This window comes from Zalophus californianus, chromosome 17, assembly GCF_009762305.2.
Source record: "Zalophus californianus isolate mZalCal1 chromosome 17, mZalCal1.pri.v2, whole genome shotgun sequence".
Lineage (NCBI taxonomy): Eukaryota > Metazoa > Chordata > Mammalia > Carnivora > Otariidae > Zalophus > Zalophus californianus.
In genome coordinates, this window is record NC_045611.1 from 3,895,867 (window position 1) to 3,919,809 (window position 23,943).

Below are 23,943 nucleotides of genomic sequence, written 5' to 3' on the forward strand. Positions count from 1 at the left end.
GGATCAGAGAATAACATACACACACAGAAAGAGAGAGAGTGAGCATGGTAAGACAAACTCAGTAAAATGTTCCCGATTGGGGAATTTGGGTGAAAGCGTTCTTGCATGATTCGTGTACAACTGACACGGTTTCAAAATAAAAAGTTGCAAAATAGAAAAGTCAGTATCTTGAAAGAAAACAAGGTTGAGGAGCAGTTCCCAATTTAAGGAGACCAAGTAGACTGGGGCAGGAATTGCAACCCCCCCCGAATCAGCAGGAAAGCCAGCTCTCGGGGACACGCATGGGACGGTGGGGGGCGCGGGGATTTCGAGAGGGGGTATTGCTTCCGTGTTAATTTCCTAGCTGTGACAGTCCCATGAGGGCTCGTAGGGGAATGCCCTGGCTCTCTGTAGGTGCGCGCTGGGGTCTGGGCAAAGGGTCAGGATGTCTGCATCCCTTGCGGGGTTCGGCAGAAATATGTTTACAGGACAGAGAGAGCCCACGGGCTCTACACCCACCGGTTCCAGCGGCTGTGTTTTCAGTTGTTCTCAAGGACTCAGACCAGCCCGCCCTGAGAAGGGGTGTGGGGTGGAGAGCCGGCAGGAGGTGGTGCGCGGGGGGGGGGGGGCCCCTGCAGCCCCGCTGCTCCTTGTCCCCCCGCTGTTCTCTCTCTGGCCGCAAGAGGTCTCCATGTGGTCCTGCGGGAAGGTGGTTTTGGAAAGTTCCTTAAAGTCTCTAAGATGTGAATTAAAACGTCGCCCTTTCTCTCCGACTCCCCCCTCCCCGTAGCTCTTTCTGCCCTCTGTGTTAAGGTGGTGTCTTCTGGGCTGTCCTCCCCGCGCTGGGTTTCCAGGTCCCCTGCCACGCTGCCCCGCAGCCCCGCACGCCGGAGGTTCTCATAAGGGGGTCTCTGCTGCCCTCCTGTGGCCATCGCCAACAATACAGACGCCCCTCCCGGAGGGCAGAAGCCTGCAGAGCTTTGCAGCTTCTCCTGGTCCTACAAGAGCGGGGCGTCTCCAGAGAAAGGGAACCAGTCCCTCAGAGAGGAGGGCCGTATTCTAAGGAGCTGGCTCGTGGGACTGTCCATCGAGCGGGCTGCAGGCCTGGATGTTGCTGGCAGGGGACACGGCCGAGGAAGGGCACTGGATTTAGTGACAATGAAGAACGACTGCAAAGGCAAGAGGAAGTGAAGGGAACCGTGAGCGAGGAAAGGCCACTCGTCTGCAGAGCTGCACGAAGCGGGGAGGGCTGGGGGAGTCGGTTGGGAAGCAATTTCTCCATCAGGAGGAGAGGCTTGCTCCGGCTGAAGCTGGCAGGAAGGAGCGTGGAGGGACAGGAACACAGAGCGGGGATGCTTGTTGGACCAGGGACCAGATCCAGAACCCAGGGCAGAGGCACCTCCTCCGTGTGGGCGCCTCTCAGCATGGACAAGACTCTCTGCCAGGCTCGCTCAGGAGGGGCTTCATCAACCAAAGGGATCATCAAAAGTATAGGGCGCAGGCGAGAAGTCAGAGGACCCGGAGAAACCAGGCAGGCCACCAGCCCCTGTGAGGAGACAGGTGACCACGTGGGAACACAGCAGTGCTGTGGGGAGGGAGGGGGTGTGCAAGTGTCCTGGGTCCACCATACCAAAATGGGCATTAACACGACAGAGGCTGACGCTACAGTCTGGAGGCCAGAGGTCCAAAATCAAGGTGTGGGCAGGGCTGAGCTCCCTCTGAAGGCTTCGGGGGAAGATCCTTCATGCCTCTCCCTGGGGAAGATCCTCTTCGTGCTCCTGGTGTTGCCGGCCATCCTTGGCCAGTGGCCAGGTCCCTCTAGTCTCAGCCCCTGTGTCAGGCGGCTGTCTCCCTGGGTCTCTGCTTTCTCTTCTTATAAGAACACCAGTCGTTTGACTAGAGCCCATCCTGTTCCAGCATGACTCGTCTCAGCTAGTTTTATCTGCAAAAACCCCCTTTCCAAAAGAGGTCCCTTCCGGAGGTTCTAGGGGGACATTTTGGGGAGACACTTTTCAACTCAGCACAGCCTCCAAGAGTGAAGAGGGCCAAGAACGTGAGGGGGGTGGGAGCGGTGCGCTGCACAAAGTGGGGGCACAGGAGCTCAGGCCCCAGCCCACCCAGCGTCCTGCAGGGCACCGGTCAGGGGAAGTGGCGTGCCCCACACGGAGCTGCCGCACAGGACGACGCTCTTACGTTTACGTGCTGCCCCTGGCCTGCAGGGCACACAGGGCACAGCCAAGTGCAGGGAGCGGGCAGGCAGACGCACAGGGAGAGGGGGCACCCAGGACCCGCCGCGGGGGAGTGGTCACCACCCTGGGCCGATGTGCGGGGAACTGCAGGGCAAGTCTGGCCCTGCCCTGTCCCTTTACCCTCACACCAGAGACGTCTTTCTCCCAACGAGGACAGAGCAAGGAGATACTGTCCCATTTTACAGGGGAGGTGACTTGCCCGAGGTCCCACAGCAGGGCTGGAGTCTGGGATTTAAACCTGTGTTTAGCTGACTCTAAAGTCCTTGCTTTTATCTGTGCTTAAAAAAAAAAAAGGCCCTCCACTCTGAAAACCTGCGGACACACCAAATGAACAGCCGCATGCAGGGAGTCCCAGCCCAGCTGGTTGCCAGCGTTCTGCTATGGGTTCAGGCCGCACCTGCCCCTCCTCCCGCCGCATCTCTTAGTGTTGCCACCTTCATGCTGCTTTAGGTAGAATGTACGTACAGTGAAAGATACACAGCTTCCACTTAGTAAAATGTGTTATACCTTAGTACCGTTTCATCACATGGTCTTGGATTTTCTTTGCGTCCTCTTTACTTTCTTACTTTTCTGACAATGAGCAAGAACTGTTTTTATAAATGAGGGGAAAAATAAGATGATGACTGAAATGTTAGAGAAGTCCCTTTGGGCTGGGGGCCCCGCCCCCTCCACTCAGCTACAAGGCTTCAGGACCCCCCAGATTCACTCTGTGCTTTCCCATACAGCCCCTCCCCAGGAACCAGGTATCCTAGGACCCTGCTTGCTGCTCCCAGAATTTGGGGGAAGGCTGGGCGGCAGCCCCTCATGGCTGAGCCCCAAGTAAGCTCCCCTAAATCTGGCCTTTGTCCAGTCCTAGGGAACCCCCACACTGCCTGGTTCTGCAGAGCCTCCACCCCCAAACGAAGGGCATGGGAGGGACCCTTCCCCCCAGCCAATGCGAGGCTGGGCAAGGCTGGCCTGGGGAGAAGTTGCCAGGCAACCAGCTGGCGCTCCTCCCAGGGTGCCTGTGGGTGGCCATGTTGCCTGGCAACCAGGTGGCAGCGTCCCTTGAGCCCAGCCCACACAGCTGCGCCCAGCCCTGCGGGACCCCTGGGGCCCTGGCCGTACTCCCCTAGCCTAGGACAGCTGGTGCCTCCCATCACAATGAGCATTGTTCTCTCCAGGTGAGTGGCCCTGTGCTGGCCTTGGCTGGGAGGAAAGGGGAAGCAGGTTTTGGGGGCCTGATGCACCAAGAGCGATGGGTAAAGGGTGCTCTCCCTCCCACACCACCCCCACCTCAAGGTCAAGGGAAGCCCAGGGAAGCTTCCAGTGTCTGACCTCTGCTTCTCCAGCATTATTGTCCACAGCTCTGGGGTAGCCAAATTCAAAGGATCCATCCCCTCTTTCCCTCATCGGCTCACCTGGCAAACCTCTCTTCGTTCCTCCAAGCCCACCAGACACCGCGCCCCTGTGGCATCGTCCCTGACCGCACCCTCCCTGATCCTATCAATGCGGTCTTACAGCTTTGCCTGCCCCTTACCCATTTGTTTTGGCGCCTGGTTCCTCTGAGCTTTGCAGACTCGAGGGTGCCTCTGAACCACTGGATGTGCTTCTGTAAAAATGCAGCCCCTGTTGATAGTAACAGGGAAACCGTGTTTGCCCCGAGGGGAGGGCCTATGGGAACTCTCTGTACTTTCCTCTTAGTTTTTCTGTAAACCTAAAACTGGCCCCCCAAAAAAGTTTATTAATTTTTTAAAAACCTTCAGTGTTCAGAGAAGGGAGAGAATTTCAACAGCTCGGGGCAGGGGGCGGTGTGGAGGAGAATGGGCGGATTTTGGAGGGAGGGGGCCATTGCAGCTAGGGATGGTTGGAAAACAGACTAACTCCCCCAGGAAGAGTCCCAGGGAGGGTAAGGCTGGATTTGGAGCCAAAGCACCCTTTGCATTCCTGCCAGCCATTTGATCAGCCTTGAGGTCCAGCTGGTCTCCCAAATCTGCCTTGATAGAACCGTGAGCATTACTGGGGGAGCGGGGAGCAGGCACCTGGCTCGACAGCTAGGTGGGGGGTGATGTGTAGGTGACCCCTGTGTCGCTGTCCTGACCTACCTGGATGTCCTGGCCCAGAACAGCCTCTCAGGCCCCCTCCTCCCCAGGGACAGCCGGGTGAGGGTAATGGAGAACACCGTGACCAATGCCGAGAAGTACTTTGGCCAGCTCTGCTCGCTGCTGGCTGCCTACACCCGCAGGACGGCTCGGCTGCGGGACAAGGCTGACCAGCTTGTCAAGCAGCTCACTGACTTCGCCAACACCGAGAACCCAGAGCTGTGGGCCACCATGAGGAACTTTGCCGAGGACCTGGCCAAGGTGCAGGATTACCGGCACGCCGAGGTAGGCAGGGTCGCCCAGGAGGACCAGGGTGGGGGTCTGAGGGTGGGAGCCGCCCTGCGGGGGCCACAGCTAAAGAACACCTCTTCCAAAGGCGTCCCTGAAGGGTGGACACTCACACCATTCCCTCCCTGGGGTCGCGCTGCCCTTTATGGGACTGAGAGCCTGGAGGCTCTGCGGTGTTAGACACAGGCCAGACAAGGCAGGGGCCCCGGGAAGCCAGGCCTGAGGGCTGCAGCTGTGGGCTCTGCGAGTCCCAGGCAGGAGGCACAATCCGGGGCCCAGGATCCCCAGAAATCCTGGCGGGGGAGGGCGAGGAGGCAGCAGAGTGTTAGGGAGATGACTGAAAATACACACCTGCCAACCTAGGAAAGCCCTCTGTGTGACGGCAGACCAAGATCCAACCAGCTTTTCTTTTGAATAAGCACAAAATGAGACACACTGTGGGTGATACATAGGTGCCTGCGCTCAGAAACCTCACTCCCCGACAGTCGTGCAGAAACCACCCCACGCCCACCATCTCAGGACAGGTGACCAGATGGTACCGTTGGTCCCACGGGTCTCCTGAAATCCACCTGTCAGCTGGGCGGCAGCCTGTGTCAGCAAATCGCCTCTCCCCCAAGGAAAAGTAAAACTTCTCCTATCTCTGAAACCAGCAGGTCGGAGCCAGGCCCCAGAGCAAACTCCCTGGAGACCTGCCGTCCTCCATGTTTACGTTTCAAAGAGATGCCTGCCATGCCTGGCTTGTAAACCATCAAGAATCTTATTAAAAAGGTTTACATAAGTTCCAAAGGGACAGAGAAAGGGATTTACAATTGCAGGTTTTCTAAAAGAAAATGCTGTAAGGAAAGCAAGGGGAAAAGTCCCTCTTCCTTTTGACTCCTGGGAAAATTGTTATTAAGATTTGTGTTTACCCCAGCAGGGTCATAAGCCTTGACAAGGAGAAGGAAGGGGCCTGGTGGGGATTCCAGATCCCCTGGCCCATCTGGCAAGCCAAGATTTGAAGGGATCCCCCTGCCACTGGTCCTCAAGGCATCAGCCTCACCTGAGAACTTGTTAGAAATGCAGAATCTTGGGTCACGCCGAGGACGTGCTGATTCAGAACCCCTGGGGGTGGTGGCCGGCAATCAGGGTCTTAAGGGGCCCAGGGGAAAGGAATGGGGGGGCTCCTAGGTCTGGCTCAGTTAGGCACCAACTCAGGGGTGTGAGGCATCCCCCTCACAGATCCTGCTGTGCCCTTGGGGGGCTGCACAGCACGCTCAGCTCAGGCAGCTCTGAATCCCGGGCTGTATTGTGTTCCAAGTGAGTCTGTCTAGTCCCTGCAGCAAGGTCGTAAGGCAGTCTGGAGAACCGGAATTGCAGTGACTCCCAGTGAACTGTCATGACACCCTCGGTGGGCACAGTTGTTATACCCATTTGATGGGAGAGTAACAAGGCTCGTGAGATGAAATGTATCGCCCCAGCCTTTGGGAGGCAGAGCCCTGAGCAGAGGCGGGGGCTCACAACCCTCTACGGGGCAAGGGAGGGAGCCTTGTGTTTGCGCAACCCCCACGGGCTCCTGTCATGCAGCACGTGGCACTCTCTAAATGTAGGCCGGAGGCCCCACAGGCTCCACACACCTCCCTGGTCCTGTCTGCTCTGACTCTCTGTGTGTCCATGCTCCCCCAGGTCGAGAGGCTGGAGACCAAGGTTGTCAGCCCCCTGAAACTGTACGGGGTACACATCAAGCAGACACGGGTGAGCAGGGGGCACTGCCCGACAGGGTCTGGCCCACCCGGACATCCAGGAAACAGCCCTCCTCTGTCCTCTAGGCCGAGATCAAGAAATTCAAACAAGTCCAGAAGAACGAGATCAAACAACTGGAAAAGCTGGAGAAACTGAGGCAGAAGTCCCCTTTAAACAGGCAAATGATCGTATCCTTCGGTCGGGCCTGAGGCTGCTGGGCCGGGGCAGCCATTTCTCACAGCAGTCCTCTGGGTCGGGGCTGCTGGTTAACCTGGCTCCTTAACAGCACCTTTCTCAGTCCCAGGTGAGTGCCCCAGGGCTGTGTGGGAAGGCGGAATCTCATGCAGGTGACGAACGACCTCACAAAACAGCCAGGTGAGCTTTTACCTGGGCAGCTGTGTGCAGAGCCTGGCGCTCAGGATGCAGGTCAAAGGTGCAGGGCAAGCAGTGGGCTGGGGGCTCTAGAGACCTGGGTTCTGTCCCCTCGTTCACACTGTTCAGTAAGCCAGCAAGTCACCTCGCTCCGTGCCCCCACCTCCTTATCAGGGCTACTTACGAATGCTCACTAGATGTGGGCACCTCTAGCCTCATGCCCATTGTCTAGATGGGGAAACCAAGACCAAGAAAGGGGAGCTGCCCAAGGGCACACAAGGGAGGCCAGGGGCGAACCTGGAACTCCACTCTGAGGGTGTCTGACTCTAAAATCCAGGTTCTTCATGTGCCTGGCGAGGAGTCGGGTCAGATGAATTACTTAATTACCTACAAACGTTCCACATGCAGGAATTAATTATTATTGAAAGTGGAGCACCTATTATAATAGCTCAGCAGGTGCCCACAGTTTAATTCCTACAACAACCCTGCAAAGCAGGTGTTATTACTACCCCCTGCTTATAGGCAAAAGGAACTGAGGCTCAGAGAGGTTTAGTGATTTGCCCAGGGTCACACAGCTAGGAAGCAGGTCCATCCAAGCAGTGCCTGGCCCTTTCACCATGGTCCTACTTGGTCTTTCCTTCGATGACCAAATTGGCAAGAGATGTCCATGAAGCAGGAGAGAGGACCCAAAAGAAGAACGGAAAAGGACCCAGAATAGTGTCTAAAGGCCAGAACCACCCCATGACACTTCTACCCCTGGAGCCAGGCAGAGACCAGTGTGCAGAGGGCCTCAGCGGATGCCAGCCGCACCACCCACCAGCTGGAGGAGGTGATCGACACCTTCCAGAAGCAGAAGCTGAAGGACCTACAGGTAGGTGGGGTTGGCCCTGTGTTAGAAGTACTCTGGCCTCACGTATGAGTGTTTTCATACGTGTGTGTGTGTGTGCGCATCTGTGTGAGTGTGCACGCATGTGTGTGCATGGTATATGTGTGAGCACATATGTGTGTACATGAGCAGGTGTGTCCTGGGCTCCCAGGACAGTTCATCTTGGCCTAATCCTGGCTGCAGGGGGAAGGCCCTGCCTCCAAGCACCCAGGTCCCGCTCCCCACCAGGAGAATTTGGCAGACTTTGTCCCCCACCAAGTCCCCCGCTTTCCGCACAAGGACCCACAGCATTTGTTCTAACCTCCTCCTCTCTTTGCCCTTCACTGAGCAAGCCATGTTTAGGTCAGCAGGGGGTTACAGGTGCTGCCTCCCTCCACACCCCTGCCCCCTTCTTCAGGGAAACTCACCCAGACCCCCAGGCCAGTCCAGCCCTGATGGTAATTCACTACTCTGCTCCCTCTTGGTGCAGTTATCCCAAGGGGATGAGTTAATCGTATCTTTAATTCACTCATTAATCCAACAAATATAGAACACATACCTACGATGTGCCAGGCGCTGTGCCTGGAGCTGGGACATCACAGCCAGAAAGAAGAGCAAGGCCCCTGTCCTCATGGAGTTGACACCTTGGGGAAAGACCCATGACGCATGCAAATCATGACGGAGTGAAGAGGGTTGGTGGGGGGCACCTTGCTGTTCCATGCCTTCCCCCCACACTGCATGTCCGTGCCACAGGGCATGAACACACGGGGCACGATGTGGCACCTGCCTGCCGTGTCCCTGCTGGGTCCCTGCACTGGGTCCACGGCCTGGCACTTTGCAGTACTCAGTCAATATTTGGGAAATGAATGCACAAGGAGAGAACCCGTGGTGATGAGTGCTCAAGCATCTATGTTGCAGGCAGGACCTAAAACTACCAGCAGGCCATTATTAAGCACCTGATGTTTATGAGGCCTGAAAGCAGGGCTCTATGGAGTGCCAGCAAGAGTTTGGGATGAGATTCTTGGCTTCCAGTTAGGGAGCAACAGATGAATGCAGTTTAAAATAGGCATCCTTTAAACTTTGGGGATTTAGTTTGTAAGAGGCACTTATCCAAGCCATCCCCGAGAGAGCCCTCCCAGTTCTGAAAGAGCGGAAACTCAGAACTGGAGGTAATGTTTATCACTGTATCAGGTCTAGGGCCCATGTCTAATAAAGTGATCATATATACAAAAGAGCTCTCTGGCTTCTGTGAAAGCATGTAAGTGATGCTTTCATACAGGGGTTCGCAGAGCTGAGCGTGCAGCAGGAATCTCCTGGGGGGCTGCTTAAAACGCAGATCCCCCAGCGATGAGTCCACCCACGAGTCCCATTCCGTGGAGCTGGGTGGGACTGGAGAACGTGCATTTCTGACAAACTCCCAGGTAGGGCTGGGGCTGATTTGCGGAGCCCAGACAGAACTGCTGTGCTAATAGATTCTTGTAGGGCTTTGTAAACTCGGGCCACCCTTTGTCCCTGCTGTGCAGATGAAGACGCTGGGGCTCAGAGAGGATTGGTCATGTCCTCGGGCCATATGCCAGCGAGTGGCAGGAGAAGGCCTGGGCCCTGCCGCTTGATCTGCAGAGGTGACCATGAGGCCAGCCTCCCAGAGGTGGCCAGGGAGGAGCCAGGAGGCAGGTGTTGCCATCCGTCTTGGCCCCTCTCTCCTCTCCTCTCCTACGCTGGCTTGGGGACTTCCTCTGAGCCCGCCTCCTTCACCAGGGACTTCCAGTGTTTGTGTGAAGTGGGGTGTTTCCAAACTGCAAGCTCCCCCCACCCCAGCACTAAGCCTGTGTCCTGCCGGGGCCCAAAGCAAAGTGGGAGCCTCAGTGAAGGCCTGGCACGCAGCGGGGGCCCTCCCTGGGGCCGGGCGTGCAGGAGGAGCTCTGTAAGAGCTCATTGAGCTGAGCAGAGCCATCTGATCAAGAGAAGCCAATACTACGTTTTGACAAACTGGCTCGTCAGGTTGTGAGATCCACTCACAGCCCACGGGGGACAGAGGCTGCAGGTTTTGTAGCAATCCCCCTGAAACACCTGCCCTCAGAGGGAGAGAAGCAAATGTGCCGATGAGCCCAGGTGACAGAGCAAAGCAAAGGACGTCCCCAGAAAGCCTTCACCAAGAAACAAGCCCTCTGCGTTTCCAGAACAATTGCCGCGCAAGGCAGCTTTTGAATGGGAGTGTATTGTCCGTTTAAACAAGATAAAAGTAACACGGGCCTAGGACCTGTCCCCATAAGAACAGCTAACACCCTCCAGCCCTCCAGCCCCCTTTGTCCATATTCACAATGACCCCAGGACTCCCCTTGTGACAGTGTTGCTTATGTAATTCGGGCTTCTCTCCCCATAGAAAATTTTTTCAGACTTTGTCACCATCGAGATGGTCTTCCATGCCAAAGCGGTGGAGGTATATTCCAGCGCCTTCCAGATCCTGGAGAGCTATGACCTGGAGAGAGATCTGGAGGTATACCCCTCAAGTGCCCCATTTTCTACTTGATGGTGTGGGGCTCAATTTGAGTTTAGGTATCTTGATGGAAGCCATTTTTATTGGCAACATTTTGCAATTGTTAGAATTTTGAAGACTCGTTCTGATGAATTCTTTTAAAGATCTGCCCCTGGCTACCAAAACTAGAGGTGGGGGATTTTCCCAAGTCTATCATTCTGGAATATCAACCTGTTCAGCATCACTCAGGTGTTTAAAAACAAACAGATGCGTCAACATTGACAAAAGGCATTCCAGGCCGATGCTTGCCACAGATTAGATACAGACCAAGTGGTTATATCATATCCCCACCTCATCTGATGAATATCAAGCACGAGCTGATGTATCTGTAACACGCTGCGCCAGTGCCCTCAAACAGCTACCACTCGCTGTGATTATCTTCTGTGGTTCTGGGGTGGGTGGGCTCAGCTGGATGCTCTTATGTGGGTCTTTCCTGGGTTTTCAGTCAGTTGGTAGCTGGGGCTGGGGTCACGTTAAAGGCTCCCTCCCCCATATCTGATAGATGATGGCTGTTATCTGGATACAGGACAGGCTTCTTGGTTTGCAGTGTTCGGTGCAAAGTGAAAATGTGGGCCCTTCGTTCAATGATTATAAAGAATTTCAAGAGAGTGACAGCAGAGTATTAGACCAAACACAGGGCGCTTCTGAGCTCGCGAGGTCCTCGGTCACTTACTGCAGGAGCTGCACACCCACACAGGCCCGCCTGCCTGGCTCCGCAGGGGTCTGTAGCCCGAATGCCTGCCTCCCCGAGGCCTCTCCAGCTGGTGTGGGCTTCCTCATAGCATGACAGCTGGTCTGCAGCAAGCATCCTGGGGCGCCTGGGTGGCTCAGTGGGTTAAGTGTCTGACTTGATTTCAGCTCAGGGCATGATCTCAGGGTCGTGAGATCGAGCCCCGCGTCCGGCTCTGTACTGGGCGTGGAGCCTGCTTCAGATTCTCTCTCTCCCTCTGCCCCTCCCCGACCTCTAAAAAAATTTTAAAAAATAAAAAAATAAAGCATGCATCCCATGACAGAGACAGGTAGAAAATGTACCATCTTTTATGACCTAGCCTTAGAGGTAACTTTTGCTTCTGCCACAGTCTTCTATGCTTTAGAAGTGAGTCAGTCACTAAGGACATATTCAAGGGGAGGAGAATTATATTCCAGCTTCTGATGGGCAAAGTGTCAAGGAATTTGTGGGTAAGCTTTCAAACCACCACATGAGGTTAAATGCAGACCAAACAGGCTCTGGTGTGTTCACTCATCTCTACAATATTATTATTTTTTTAAAATATTTTTATTTATTTGAGAGCGAGTGAGAGAGAAAGAGAGAGAGATTGAGAGAATGAGTGGGGAGAGAGGCAGAGGGAGACGGAGACTCCCTGCTGAGCAGGGAGCCCGATGTGGGGCTCAACCCCAGGACCCCGGGAGCATGACCTGAGCTGAAGGCAGATGCTTCACCGACTGAGCCACCCAGGCGCCCCACTCATCTCCACAATATTCTTTTAGGGGCAAGAGCAATCTCTAATTTTTCTGTGTGACTATGGATGTGTTCCCTAGACTCTCTGGGCCTGTTTCCCCATCTATAACATGGGATGATGACGCCCACTTACCGGGCTACCATAGATTAGCTGGAGGAACACATAGGAAGCTCCCAGACAGGACCCAGTCCAGGTGGGGGTTCCGGTAGTACCAGCTGTGCATTACCTTCTTCCCCTTCCCCCGCCCCCCTCCCCCTGCCCCTTCCTTCGTCTCCTGATTGGAAACAATCCATCCTGGTCTCTCCTGGGCAGGATTTTAGAGCCAAGATGCACGGGGTTTATGGACATTACAATGCTCGGCCACTCAAGGATACCATGCCTTCCCCAGCTGTCTCGTGGGCTCTTACTGGCCAGGTGAGCACTGGGGGTGGGAAGGTGAATCCTGTGATGAGGGAGAGGCCATCTGAGGACAGGGATTTGCATGAGGTCCCGAGGAGGAGGCACTGCTTAGAGAGTGTGTAGACCTGCCCTAGGGTCTGACCTGGACTGGCCCGGAAGGGAAACGAGTAACAGGCTCATCACCAGGCAGGTGCAGCCACCGTGTGTCCTGAGCGCCCCCTAGAGGCATCCTGAAGTGTGTCCACTTGAGAAGCAAGGGCTCTCTGGACAGGTCACTCCTGTTTCCCAGCCCTTGGGCCCATGGGTTTCAGAAGTCCAAATTTCTCAGACTTTTGAAAAGTCAGATGGTACACAGACTCCATGTTCTCCTACAAGCTCAGCAAAGCACATTTCTATTTCTGCAGGAAGACCTCTGATGGCTCAACCCAGTAAAGACAAAGACTCTAAGCAGCCTCGTGCCAATCAGGGGAGGTTTAGTCACTCAGCGAGTCGGGGTCCAGGGGGAGCCTCGCCCCATAGTGGAGGGGGCAGGCTTCCTGAATAATTCTCTCTACAGGCAGTGAAGCAAGTACGGCCCCCACCCAGCCCACCTGGGTCCAAACTCACTGCTCCCAAGCTGTGTGACCTCAGGAAAGTGCCTTAACCTTTCTGTGCCTCAGACTCCTCCCCTGCAAAGTAGGGCTAATAACAGGGCCCCCCTCATAGGGTTGTGGTGAGTACCAGGTGAACAAATTTACAGGAAGCTCTTAGAAAGTGCTCGATACTTGTCGCTGCCCTTAATATTACTGATATTGTGCTGATGACCGTGACCATTCAGAGCACTCAGGCCACCATACGGAGCCAGAGGAGAGACGAGGAGGAGGACAGCACGGAGCACTCTGCCGAGGAGGACCCCGTGCAGGACCTCAGGGGACAGGGGCAGGCACCCCAGCAATAGGACCAGAGCTCCCCAGCTGGAAAGATGGGGGCTGACCGCAGATGCTCTGGGCTGGGGGCACAGCCCCCCGGGCGAGTCTCGTGTCCTCTGAGCCTCTGTTTCTTCATCTGTGCAACACGGGCAATCTCGCTCACCTGACAGGTCACTCTGAGGATCCACAGGCTTAGCATGGTGCCTGGTACACCACAGGTGCTCAATAAATGCAGGGTGCATCTTAACCTGAATCGTGCTGGGTCTCACTTCCCACCTTATGACCTGCGGACTCGGCTGTTTACACCCTCGCTGGTGTTGAGAACAGGGTGGCTTCGTCTCCCAGGGCTGCTGTAACAAAGCACCGCGAACTGGAGTTCACTCTCTCACAGCTCTGGGGGCCTGACGTCTGAGATCAAGATGTGGGCAGGGTGGGCTGCTGCTGAGGCCGTGGGGGAGAATGTGCTCCAGGCCTCCCCCCACAGCCTTCGGAGCCTGCCGGCCATCTTTGGCATCCTTTGGCTTAGAGACACGGCACCCTGATCTGCGTCTTCACCCTCCCATGGCATTCTCCCCGTGTGTCTGTGTCCAAATTCCCTCTTTTTATAAAGACACCAGTCCTATGGCAGTAGTAGGCCCCGTGTGACCTCATCCTAACTAATTATACCCACAAAGACTCTATTTCCAAATAAGGCCACATTGTGAGGCACTGGGAGTTATGATTTCAACATAGAAGTTTTGGGGGGACCTGAGTCACCCCTAACAAGAAGGTGAGGGAAGGAGGTGAGAACCATGATTTTCTTATCAACAAAGTTAGGGAACTCAAAGCCTTCATAGGATCATTGCAGGATTAACATCCTTACCACAATGACGTTTATTATCCCAAATCCAGCTCTATGGCACCTCCTCAGGGAAGCCCACCCTGATTCTACCAGGAAGAACACTCATTCCAAAAATAACTAAAACATTCTATATTTTCTATATAGTAATTTGTCAAACAACAAATAGATTACATCTTACATGTAGTCACGCTTTATACTATATATTGGATCTCATACCTTTATGTGCATATGTATGTGCACACACGCACATACACACAAATGTACATCTTCTTCAATCTCAGCTGTGTCCCAACCCCACTAACAGTTTCTACAGAAAAATGGCCTTGCTTATTCACCTGGTGGGCATGGAGCCCGGTGGTGCCTGGCACACAGTAGGTGCTTGTCCCTTCCTGCTCTGACCCCAGTGCCCCCAACGGACCAATGGCTCCGAATTCCAGGGCTGGACTCAGGCAGAGCCTTCCTCGACACCATCTCTGTGGATGGCCCCTTGGGAAGCGGCAGAAAAATTCAGAGCTTCTCTCTTTTGGGGGAGCAGGAGCATTTCCGGCACTGGGGTGGCAGGGCCCTGAGGTCCACTGCAGACAGCGCTCAGACGGTTCAAGGGGAAACCCTACTCAGGGCCGTCCAGGAGCCCTAAGGCACGTGCTTCGTAATTTAGCCACGGAGGGGAAAAGCTGCCCTCTGCAAACTGCCAGACCCTGCCAAGGATGCAGCAGTCGGTGCTCCTGGACTGGAGGAATCCGTTCCGTCAGCGTCTACACTGCCCACTCTCACTCCGTGTGGCCCCGATCAAAGTCCAAGGCGGCTTCAAGAAACACAACACACAACCCAAACGCGGGTGCAGCCCGAGGAGCCCGAACAGCCAAAGCAGAGAGGAAAGACCAGCAAGCTGGAGGCCTCACGCTCCCAGCGCCAAACCAGAGCAGCGCAGCTCCGCGGGGCAGGACGAGGCCCCCCGGGGACCAGCCAAGCACCCACCAAGCACGGCGCCACGCCTGTCAGCCCATCGCCAAAGCCACGCGGGACACGAGCTCCGGCCACCGACCAACGAGCCCCCCAGGTGCCGCATCCAGCCCTGCCCACCGCGTCCTCCCGATACTCGCCTCTCAGCCGACGGCGGCTCCCCTCCTCCCCTCCTCTCGCGTCCTCCCCTCCTTCTCCCGTGTCCTTCCCTGCTCCTCCCGCGCCCTCCCCTCCTCACCTCCTCCTTCCGCATCCCTTCCTCCTCGGCGTCCTCATCGCCTCCTGTCAGCGGGCACGTGGAGACGGAGCGAGGCGGGAAGACGCATGCGCGGTGCAGGGCGGGGTGGGGGAGCTCCGCTGCCCCCCGCCGGCCCTCGGGGGCAGTGCAGGACGCCCAGCCCCAGTTCGGTGGCCGCGTTGGGGCCCGCTGAATCCCCCAGGTGTTGAAATTCAAACCGAATGGAGCCAAATATCCCATGCCTTACCCAAAGATAGTTAAGGGACAATTAACTGGAAACCGTATAGAGTGAAATGAATGCAGTTACATACTTTGCAACGTACACCAAAATTCACTCAAAACTGTCCACTGATAAATTCCAAATGCAAAACTGTAACAATTCCAGAATAAATACAAAAGACAATCTACATAACCTTGGGTTTGGTGATGAGTTTTAACCGAAAACACCAAAAGACGATCCACACACAGACACAAATCGGTAACGTGCACTTTATAAAATTAAGCCTTCTACTTCCGTGGACGACCTTGTTCCAGGAACCAGAAGACGAGCCACAGACTGGGAGAAAATATTTGCAAAACCCCTATTGACAAAGGATTTGTATTCAAAATATACAAAGAATTCTCATAACTCCACAATAAGAAGACAACCCACCCCAACAAAAACGGGTACCGGTCTGAACAGACACCTGAGCAGAGAAGATAGAGGGTCAGGCATGATCCCGACACAGGCTCTAGATTACGTATTACGGAGTCACACATTAGAACAAGGATGAGCTAGCATGCATCCCTTTCAGAACTGCTGAACGCCGAAACAATGACATTGACAGGACCCGTCGCTGAAGGGTGAAGCACAGGGACGCTTCTGTTAAAATACAAAATTCAGCCAAATAGAGGATCTAGTTGGCTTTATTAAGAGACTCATAGATTTGGCAGCAACATCCCCTCCAGAAAACGGAGGGGTGTCCCCTCAACGCTTCCATAAAGTCAGAGGGAGAAAAGTTACAACCCACAGAGAAACACCATCTGAAGACCTCACTGTTTAAATTTTATATTTAGTTTTGTGAATCTTGACTAAGACACTTTAGATTTATCCCTATAAGATTTGGACAGAAAAGTCTGGTCTTCTCTCTCACAGGTGGGATCCCTCCTGCAGGCACAGCCCCCAGGTTTATTTCGTGGGGATAATTACAGCAAGAGCAGCGGTGAGCAGCACAAGCTGAGGTCTGTGTATACCACCTTTGGTTCTCACAGGACCACCTAGGATAGGTGCTATGTTCTTCCCATTTTACAGATGTAGACACCAAGGCTCAAAGGACGATTTGGCAATTGGTAGCGCGGTGGGACCAGACCTGGCCTCTTTCCCGGGGCTATCCCGCCCTGCCCCATGGTCTTCTGGGTCTCTGTTGCCCTAAGGGGATCCTTCCTCTTCAACGTGGTTGCCTCTGAATCCCACCATTGGCCCGCTGCTGCTGGCAGACTCCCCCGAGCACCAGAGGAGGAGTCAGAGGTGACAGCCTGGGGATGGGAGCGCCCACCACCCAGGCCATCCCTCTACGTTCGGCTAAGAGGGGGTGGCGTTCTCCAGACTGGGTGGGAGAACTGCAGACATGGAGGTCAGGCCCTCACCCCATCCTGCCCCTGGGCACCCCTCGGGCTAAGGACCCTTCTCCCAGGCCCTTCGCTGTTCCCCAGATTCACCTCCCTCATCTGTTTAGGCCAGAGATTTAAACGTGGCTACTGACTTCTTAGAATCCGAAAAAGAGAAAGCCCAACATTTCACAAAACATGTCTGTCAAACCACACTGGAAAGGCACCCCACCCCTGCCAGGTAGGAGATGCAATTGGGTTCCACCTATAACCCCCACCCCAAGCCTCAAAAACACAGGAGGGAGGCAGCTGGGCTTGAGGAAGAGCAAGATCGGGGTTCCAGCTAGAAGGGGCGGCAGGCGTCCTGGAGGCCTGGGCTGAGGTCCTGACCCCAGGCGCCGCTCCACCAGCACAGACCCCCGTACAGACCAGGCGCGCGGCTGGCCCTCCAAGGGGCGCTCCTCCTCCTCCTCACACTCCCACGAGACGCACACGCATCTGCACAAGACCCTCACACTCAGCCTAAGTGGGGAAAGCATCTATTTGACCCCAGAAAAAAAAAAAAAAAGCTTTCTTCTGAAAAGCTCATGTCACTGAGAAGATTGCCGGTTCTGTAAGAAGTCCTCACCGATACGTGAAAACAAAAATTAAACAGACCAGTTTTTTTTTTTTAAGATAATTTATTTAAGTTTCCACCTTCTGACAATCTGAGGTGCAATATAGAGACATAGGTTTTTTTTTTTTTTCTTCACAGGAAAGTTTTGGTTTTAGCACTGTTCTGAGATCTCCCACCTTGAACCTTCCTCAGCCTTAAAATACTGTTTGTAGGATGTCACCTGGTGGGACACAGGATTGCATAATGGTCACACCAAGAACAACTGCTTCACGGAACTCTACTTTGGGGCTACTAAAGGCAAGCTCTGGGTGTGGCAACGGCAGGGTCAGGGTCCAAGACCAGCTGGCTGAAAGAGAAAACGCATTACTGCACACGTGTAAACCATCTCCGAGAGCCCTAGCAGAGGCCACGGTTTATAACAAAGGTGACAGACGGGCCTTGTTCTAACACATTTACATATTTGAAGGGGCTCTATGTCTAATGTCTGAATTTCTAGCATTTCCTAATGTTCAAAGTTTGGGCTCGTCTTCTTCAAGGCGCCTTACAGAAGTGACAGCCCCAGGCTCGCTCGCAACCACAGGGACGGAGGAAGCTAACCTACGCTGTCTCTGGCACAGAAGAAAATAGGACCCCACCCCTGTCAGAGCTGACGTGCGGGGACAGCGCCCGCAGTGCCTTCTTCCCATTTTCACGAGCACATGTCCAAGCAGGGAACAGGTACTAGCCCCCCATTCTAGGACTGACCTGTGGGTCAAGGGGGATTTACCAATAAGTGGTCCGTTTTAGCTAAAGTGCAGACCCCTTGAGGGGCAGCTCAGGAGGGCTCCAGGTGGCGGTGCGCTCTGCTCTGACTCTACCTTGTCAAAGCCTTGGAATCTGGGGGTTAGGCGATGATCCGAGTTCTCCCCCAACTTCGGACACCCTGTGGCAGGTGTGTGTGGAAGTGACAGGAAGATGGGCAAACCCAGACCATCCTGACGCTCTTCTGGAAATCACAAGTTTATCCCTTTCTGTTAGTAACCAAGAGGCTGCACTGGTTGACTCCCGGGCCCTGGTTGACTAGGGGAGCACAAGACAGCGCCCAAGGAACAGAGCATGCCGGCCCCCACGAGACCCTTCCGTCCCTCCCTGAGGAGTATGAGACTCTCGGGCCCAGGGACAGCAAGGGACACCGATGAAGCCCACCGGAGGCTGCCATGGAGGATGGTCTTAGCATCGAGTGTATTTGCTGAAGGTGAACAATCTGAAAAGGACTCCTCCATTTGTTATCTGGTGAACCAACACACCCCCTATTCCCGGCCCCACGACGACAAAGGACGTATGCGACATGTGGCCTGTGTGGTTTTGCCCGAGGTCTGAACATTGCACATTACTCAATTAGGGGTGCTTCTAGCTGATGCAATTCCCTTTTTGGTGAAACTCATCCCCGAGAGTCATAAGGAATAAATGATTTATAGGGAAGCTAGGGGGAGGCAGCAGAGACATGAGAGTAAGGGTTCAGAACTACAAGGCTGGGGGACTAGGAGGCAGAAGGGACTCCCACCCGGCAGCTGGTCCTTGACTGAAGATGGGGAGAGAAGAGAGCTGCCTGAGCTGATCTGAGCGCTGGCACCCCCCTCTCCCGAGGCTGGGGCTGGACCTCGCTCCCCTGCACCCGGCCTCCCCGCTCTGGATGACAAACTCTTCTTCCAAAGGTTCCTCACTGTTCCGGGGAAAGGACTCCGGCCCACTCCCCACCCCGGCTGCCAAGTGTCTCCAGTTTTAGGTAATCTGATAACAAAACTGATCAAACCTCACGGGCTCACCTGGATCCTCCCTAAATAAAAGCCAGCCCTTAGGCTGCTGTAACGAGCAGGAAGGTCAGGCCTGCAGCTTTCAGCCCCGATTGGTGGTCACGGTCACCGGGGTTAGACAGAACCTCGCACAAACTCCTTCGTGGTGTGCCTCACATCCGGGGACTGGAATGCCAGGCGCTCTATGGCACAAGCTAGTCGCATAAAACATTCTGTCGGGGAGCAAACTTCAAGGCTGGGTCTCCTCTCCAGGGCAATGAACTCTGCGGTCTAGCTGGGCTTGGAGAAGTAACGCACACACTGGTTTCAACTCCGAAGAGGAGCACAGAGAAAGGGGAGGCATGCCTGACTCTCTTGCCCTGGGCCACTGTCCACGTTTGCTTGCGGGTTTCACCGGCTGACCTGTCCCTAGGTGGGCTCCCGGGCTAACCTGAACATCCTAGATTTTAATTTGGGTTCAGAACTCAGGAAATGGGACTCTTTTCTGGTCCTCCTTTTGGTAACTTAAGAAATTCTTAGCAAACCCTCCCCCGTTTTTTGGCAACAGGAAAATCATAGTTCACTCCATTTTACTGTACAAATAACTTCGGATATCAGAATCTGGTTCTCCTACCTTTGGTTAAACACACATGCACACACAGCAGATGCAATCTGAATATCAACGTGCCCCCCTTACACATCTACCAATATTGCTAAAATTAAAACAAAGGCTAAACACAGAGCTGCGTCTTGGGGCATCCGGGTGGCCCAGTCAGTTCAGTATCTGACTCCTGGTTTCAGTTCAGGTTATGATCTCAGGGTCGTGAGACTGAGCCCCACCTTGGGCTCCCCACTGGGCGTGGAGCCTGCTTTGGATTCTCTCTCTCCCTCAGCACCAGCCTCACCTCCAAAAGCTGCATCTGAACATCATCCTGTTTTCCAAGCAGGGAACTTTTTATTTGAGAGGATTAGCTGTCCTGGCTCACTGTGATTTGCACAGCCCTGGAGGACAGCCAGCAGAAAGTCTGAAAACACCAGTGCTGAAGGGCGGGCGAGCCTTCAGAGCTCCTGGCTTCGGACAACTCTCCCTGCCGGGATGGGAAGCTCTCTTCTAGGATATGATCTGACCCTTCCTGCACTGAGTCTACTGTTCCTGAGTTTATAGGAAGGGTTCGCACGGCTCTCACACCAACGTGTCCCTGTGTGTGCACCAGAGGGAGACCTCTCTGCACGCTGGGACCTCTGAGATGTCCCGTGTTGGTCTGCTCTGGCTGGGCCCCCAAGGGAAGAGACCGTGTCCCAGGGATAGAGGCACTCTCAGCAAGGCAGGCTGCCAGCCTTCTTTCTAGGGAAGGGACTCCTCCAAGTGACACCGGCCAGAGCCACTGCGAGGTAAATGCCTCTGAGGAGGGCCCAGGTCTCTGGCACCGTCTGAGCAAGCCCGGCAGCCCAACCCCACCCTGCCCAGCCAAAAGAACAAGCAATGGGATGGGAGAAAACCCTAAGCAGGCCTTGCTTCCACCTCCAACTGCTACTTCAAGAGGCCTACAGGGGGGAATCAATGTCTCAATATCATTTTTGAAACTAAAGTGCTTGGAAAAGCCCAAGAAGTCAAAGGGGCGTTTCCTTCCAAAGGCCAAGGGAGGGGTCCTACGGGCCCCTCCCCAGGGGAAAGGGCCACGCCCACTCTCTGGCACTCTGGAAAGAGCCTCAGAACCCACTTCACTCCCTCCAGAAATCAGAATCAGGCTTCTATACAAAAATCTGATATACACAAGGATAAGTCTCGGGGGCACCGTACGATAAAGTTGTAATGCATTTCAACTAACTACTGAGAAATGACTAATAAAGCCAATGATAATGCAGTTGAAAGGAGAGCCTTGCAGGAGCCTCAGATGGCCCCCCTCCCCATGCGGCCCTGATTCTACAGAGGGTGAGGGGAGCACAACGGATTCAGGGGTCACGGTTGAGCGTTTTAGGAGGGGATGCCTCATCTGAAATAGGCATTGGAGGAGGGTCCACATACTCATTAATTTGACCTCTGAAATGCATGAGACATGCACTGTCCCTGGGGCCCAACGCTGGCCAGGGGGTGGGGGGGACCTCCAGTCTGTGGGACCTGCCCCAGCAACACAGCTGTGCTCTGTTTGGTGACATCGCCAGAGAGGCTGACCTCTCTCTCTCTCTCTCTCTCACACGATGCCATCATAAAAACAAGCTGAGTTTCGGGATCCAGCCTTTGGACACCAGCCCACTCCCATCACACCATGCTTCATGTCACCTCTCCTGTCCTCACCAAGACGTGCGGCTACGGCTCCGTCGGGGCATGCTCGTCTCTGGAACATTCCAGGGAGGCATCCCATGAGGGAAAGCATTCCAGCACTGGCCGGGTGAGTGACTACCAGGCATGTTTTTGCTGTGCTCAAGAGGAGACTGTAACGTAATGACCGAGAGGAGAGGCGGTAGAGAGGGAAACAGGAGGGGAGGATGCAGGGAAAGGAGAGCGCCCCGGGCCTACTTTCAAGGTCAGTGCCCAAGTGCGAGGGGCTGAGGCAGAGGGAAGCGGACGAACGGGGAAATATTCAGGCCGGAGGAGCCGCATGCTGGCTGCTTGCTGTCACACGTCAGTCCTCTCGGGCCGGGATAAACCCCGAGAGAAAAGCCAGGGTTCCCAGGCACTGGATGCACGACGAGGGGTATCTGCAGAGTGTGCAGGACAGCGGTCAGCTGGCGAGGGCCGAGGGGGGCAGAGGTGCCTTCCCAAGGCTGCCGGGGGGCGGAGGGCCCCATGCCGCGTGGCCACTCCACCCATGAGCCTCATGCAACTGCCCCCAGAAGCCGCCTCTGCCCGGCTGTCTAACACCAACGCAGATTTTTCTGTCTTCCTTGAAATACAGAACAGCAGTGTCTGCTTTTAGAAAGGGTGGTTGTCTTGCAGCTACTGAAGAGACTTCTCTGTTTGGTGCCTCTTCACGGGGCAGACAGCCCGTGCTACTCCCAGGGAGGGAGTGCAGGACTCTCTCTGCTTCAGAAGGAAGCCGTCAGCTGACCAGGAGCATTTCAGATGGCCTGACACTGACAGCTCGGTGCTGGTGTGAGTCCCAAGCAGCCATGCAGATCCCACGAGGCCTCTGGGGCACTCACACCCCTCGCTGGGCCTTCTGCACCGGGCTCTCTCCCTCCCTAAAACAGGAAGTGTCTCTTTCCTCCTAGCGGTTCCTGTGACTCCAGTTCCTGTCACACGGTGGGGAGCTGGCAGAGCCAGCAGCAGCCACGGACTGACCCGGCCTGCCCGGGGAGGCCCACTGCCCCCTGTGTGGGGCTGTGGCTCAGCAGGAGCCCCGACTGGCGGAGTACCCCTACTCCATCCCGCTGCCGAAGAAGAGGGTCCCAGACTGTCACCCGTGTCATTGGCATGTGCCAGCTCATGATGCCCCCATCTGCATTCCCACGGGCACCCCACCCCCTCCCTCTCCTGCAGGCGGCTGCAGCAGGTGCTGCCCTGGGCCCACCTTGGCCCTGGTGTCCTTCCTCCACCTCCTGCTCGGTCCTATGTCACGGGCCTGACACCCAGGAGTAGGGGCAGTCATCTTGGTTTTATCGTGTAATCCCAGGGACCCTATGGCACGCGGATGGGGGGAGCAGACAAGGCAGAAGGGAGGTGGGGAGACGGGCAACCAGATTGTTCTAACTGCTAGTTCTAGGGCAGTGTGGAGCGGCTCTGGGTGCTGCCGAGGTCATGCAGGGTCTTCAGGTGGGGTGACAGCCAGTCGCTGGCCCAGGAGAGGGGTGTGCACCTTCAGTCCTCCTGGAGGGTGCTCCGGGCGACCTCCCATGGCCTGCCTACTCAACGGCCATCTGTTCAATGTGGTCGCTCAGCAGCTTGTATTGCTCTGGAAAAGAAAACAACATTAATTCTTGGAAGAAAGATGTCGACATCGGCAGGTAGGCCCTGCTCTTTTCATCCGGGCAATAACAAAGCAGGACCTCACCAGGAATGGTCGTGTCACCAGTAACACCGAGCCCTCAGCCACTAGCATGCTGCACACCTGGCACCAGAAGTGGGCTCCTTGGAAATGGGATGCATCTTCTTATGGAAAGGACGTGAAGCCCAGGGAAGGCACAGTGCCGGCGGATGAACCGTGCCACGGGAGCCAGGCCTGAGTCCTATGAGCTGCACAGGGCCACATGGCAGGCAAGAGGACAGTGTTCTTGCCCGGTACTGTGGGGCTGCTGACAGCATTCTGCGATTTTCCAGGGAAGCACTGAGCATTCTCCTGCCTCCCGAGGCCACTCCTCTGTGGCCCCTTTTGACTTGGTGCAGGATGGAGGGTTTTAAAAAAAGATTGATTTATTCATTTGAGAGAGAAAAAGTGCTAGCAGTGGTGGTTGTGGGGCGGAAGGGACAGAGGTAGAGAAGGAATCCCAAGCAGACTCCCCACTGAGCACAGAGCCAGACACGGGGCTCGATCCCCGACCCCGAGATCACGACCTGAGCCGAAACCAAGAGTCAGACGCTTAACCGACGGAGCCACCCAGGCTCTCCACGTGGAGGATTTTTTTTTTTTTTTTTTGAAAGAATACCGTGTCAATCCAAACGTATGTTTAAGTGGAAGATTTTTTACGCCACGAGGGAAAGCTGTTTTGTAGCAGGTGAGATGACACATAAAGGCTGGCTCCAGTAGTAGATTAGGGGGGCGGATATGTAACGTACCTGCTCTTACTAAATAAGTCAGAGACTCTAGAAAAACCTCACGGCCCCCATAGCTCTCACGGCAGTGTGGTTCAAGAAACAAAGCAGTCCATTTAGAAGCAGGGGCAACTCATGGTCAGAGCTTGGCCATTTTCAAGTTCAGAGTCTAAGCGCCCAGTCCCATCTTTACCTTTGGCCCCATTTGGAAACACTGGAGAGGGGAAGCTCCCTGACCCCTGGCAAATGCCACCTAGCAGAAAGGGCCTTCCAAATACACTGAGAAGTGTCCCGTGCATGTAGGGAGATTGGAATAGAGCAGGGTTGAACCTGCCCGATAGTTCAGCATCACGTTTCTAATTAAAACCGCGGCAATCCTG

The 23,943-nt window shown here is 55.0% G+C and overlaps 2 protein-coding genes across 10 annotated transcripts in view; one reads left to right on the top strand and one right to left on the bottom strand.

Moving 5' to 3' along the window:
* Window positions 1-3,280: 3,280 nt before the first annotated feature.
* CIBAR2 (CBY1 interacting BAR domain containing 2) lies at window positions 3,281-15,192 on the top strand. Of its 3 annotated transcripts, none has more exons than XM_027619176.1 (9): window positions 3,281-3,391; window positions 4,360-4,594; window positions 6,260-6,328; window positions 6,403-6,504; window positions 6,615-6,620; window positions 7,455-7,559; window positions 9,937-10,050; window positions 11,862-11,963; window positions 14,356-15,192. In XM_027619176.1, the coding sequence occupies exons 1-9, from the start codon at window positions 3,372-3,374 to the stop codon at window positions 15,157-15,159; spliced, it is 1,557 nt and encodes a 518-aa protein (XP_027474977.1). In that variant the 5' UTR covers window positions 3,281-3,371; the 3' UTR covers window positions 15,160-15,192. The 3 variants fall into 3 exon arrangements, with proteins under 3 accessions (XP_027474977.1, XP_027474979.1, XP_027474978.1); XM_027619178.1 differs by lacking the exon at window positions 14,356-15,192 and adding an exon at window positions 12,766-13,099; XM_027619177.1 differs by lacking the exon at window positions 6,260-6,328.
* A 1,953-nt stretch (window positions 15,193-17,145) lies between these two features.
* KIAA0513 (KIAA0513 ortholog) overlaps window positions 17,146-23,943 on the bottom strand; it is a 71,898-nt gene continuing 65,100 nt past the window's right edge. For all 7 annotated transcript variants that reach the window (XM_027620015.2, XM_027620021.2, XM_027620016.2 and 4 more), the window contains one exon: window positions 17,146-22,766. In XM_027620015.2, coding sequence (XP_027475816.1) covers window positions 22,717-22,766 — 50 coding nt within the window. In that variant the 3' untranslated portion in view covers window positions 17,146-22,716. The remainder of the gene's footprint in view (window positions 22,767-23,943) is intronic.

What these genes read in the sequence shown, in the direction of transcription:
- CIBAR2 (XM_027619176.1), top strand. Translation starts at nt 3,372, where the DNA reads ATGAGCATTGTTCTCTCCAG. An exon ending in AGAAGCTGAAGGACCTACAG is followed by an intron (nt 7,560 to 9,936) that starts GTAGGTGGGGTT and finishes CTCTCCCCATAG; the next exon opens with AAAATTTTTTCAGACTTTGT. An exon ending in CGTGGGCTCTTACTGGCCAG is followed by an intron (nt 11,964 to 14,355) that starts GTGAGCACTGGG and finishes TTCGTAATTTAG; the next exon opens with CCACGGAGGGGAAAAGCTGC.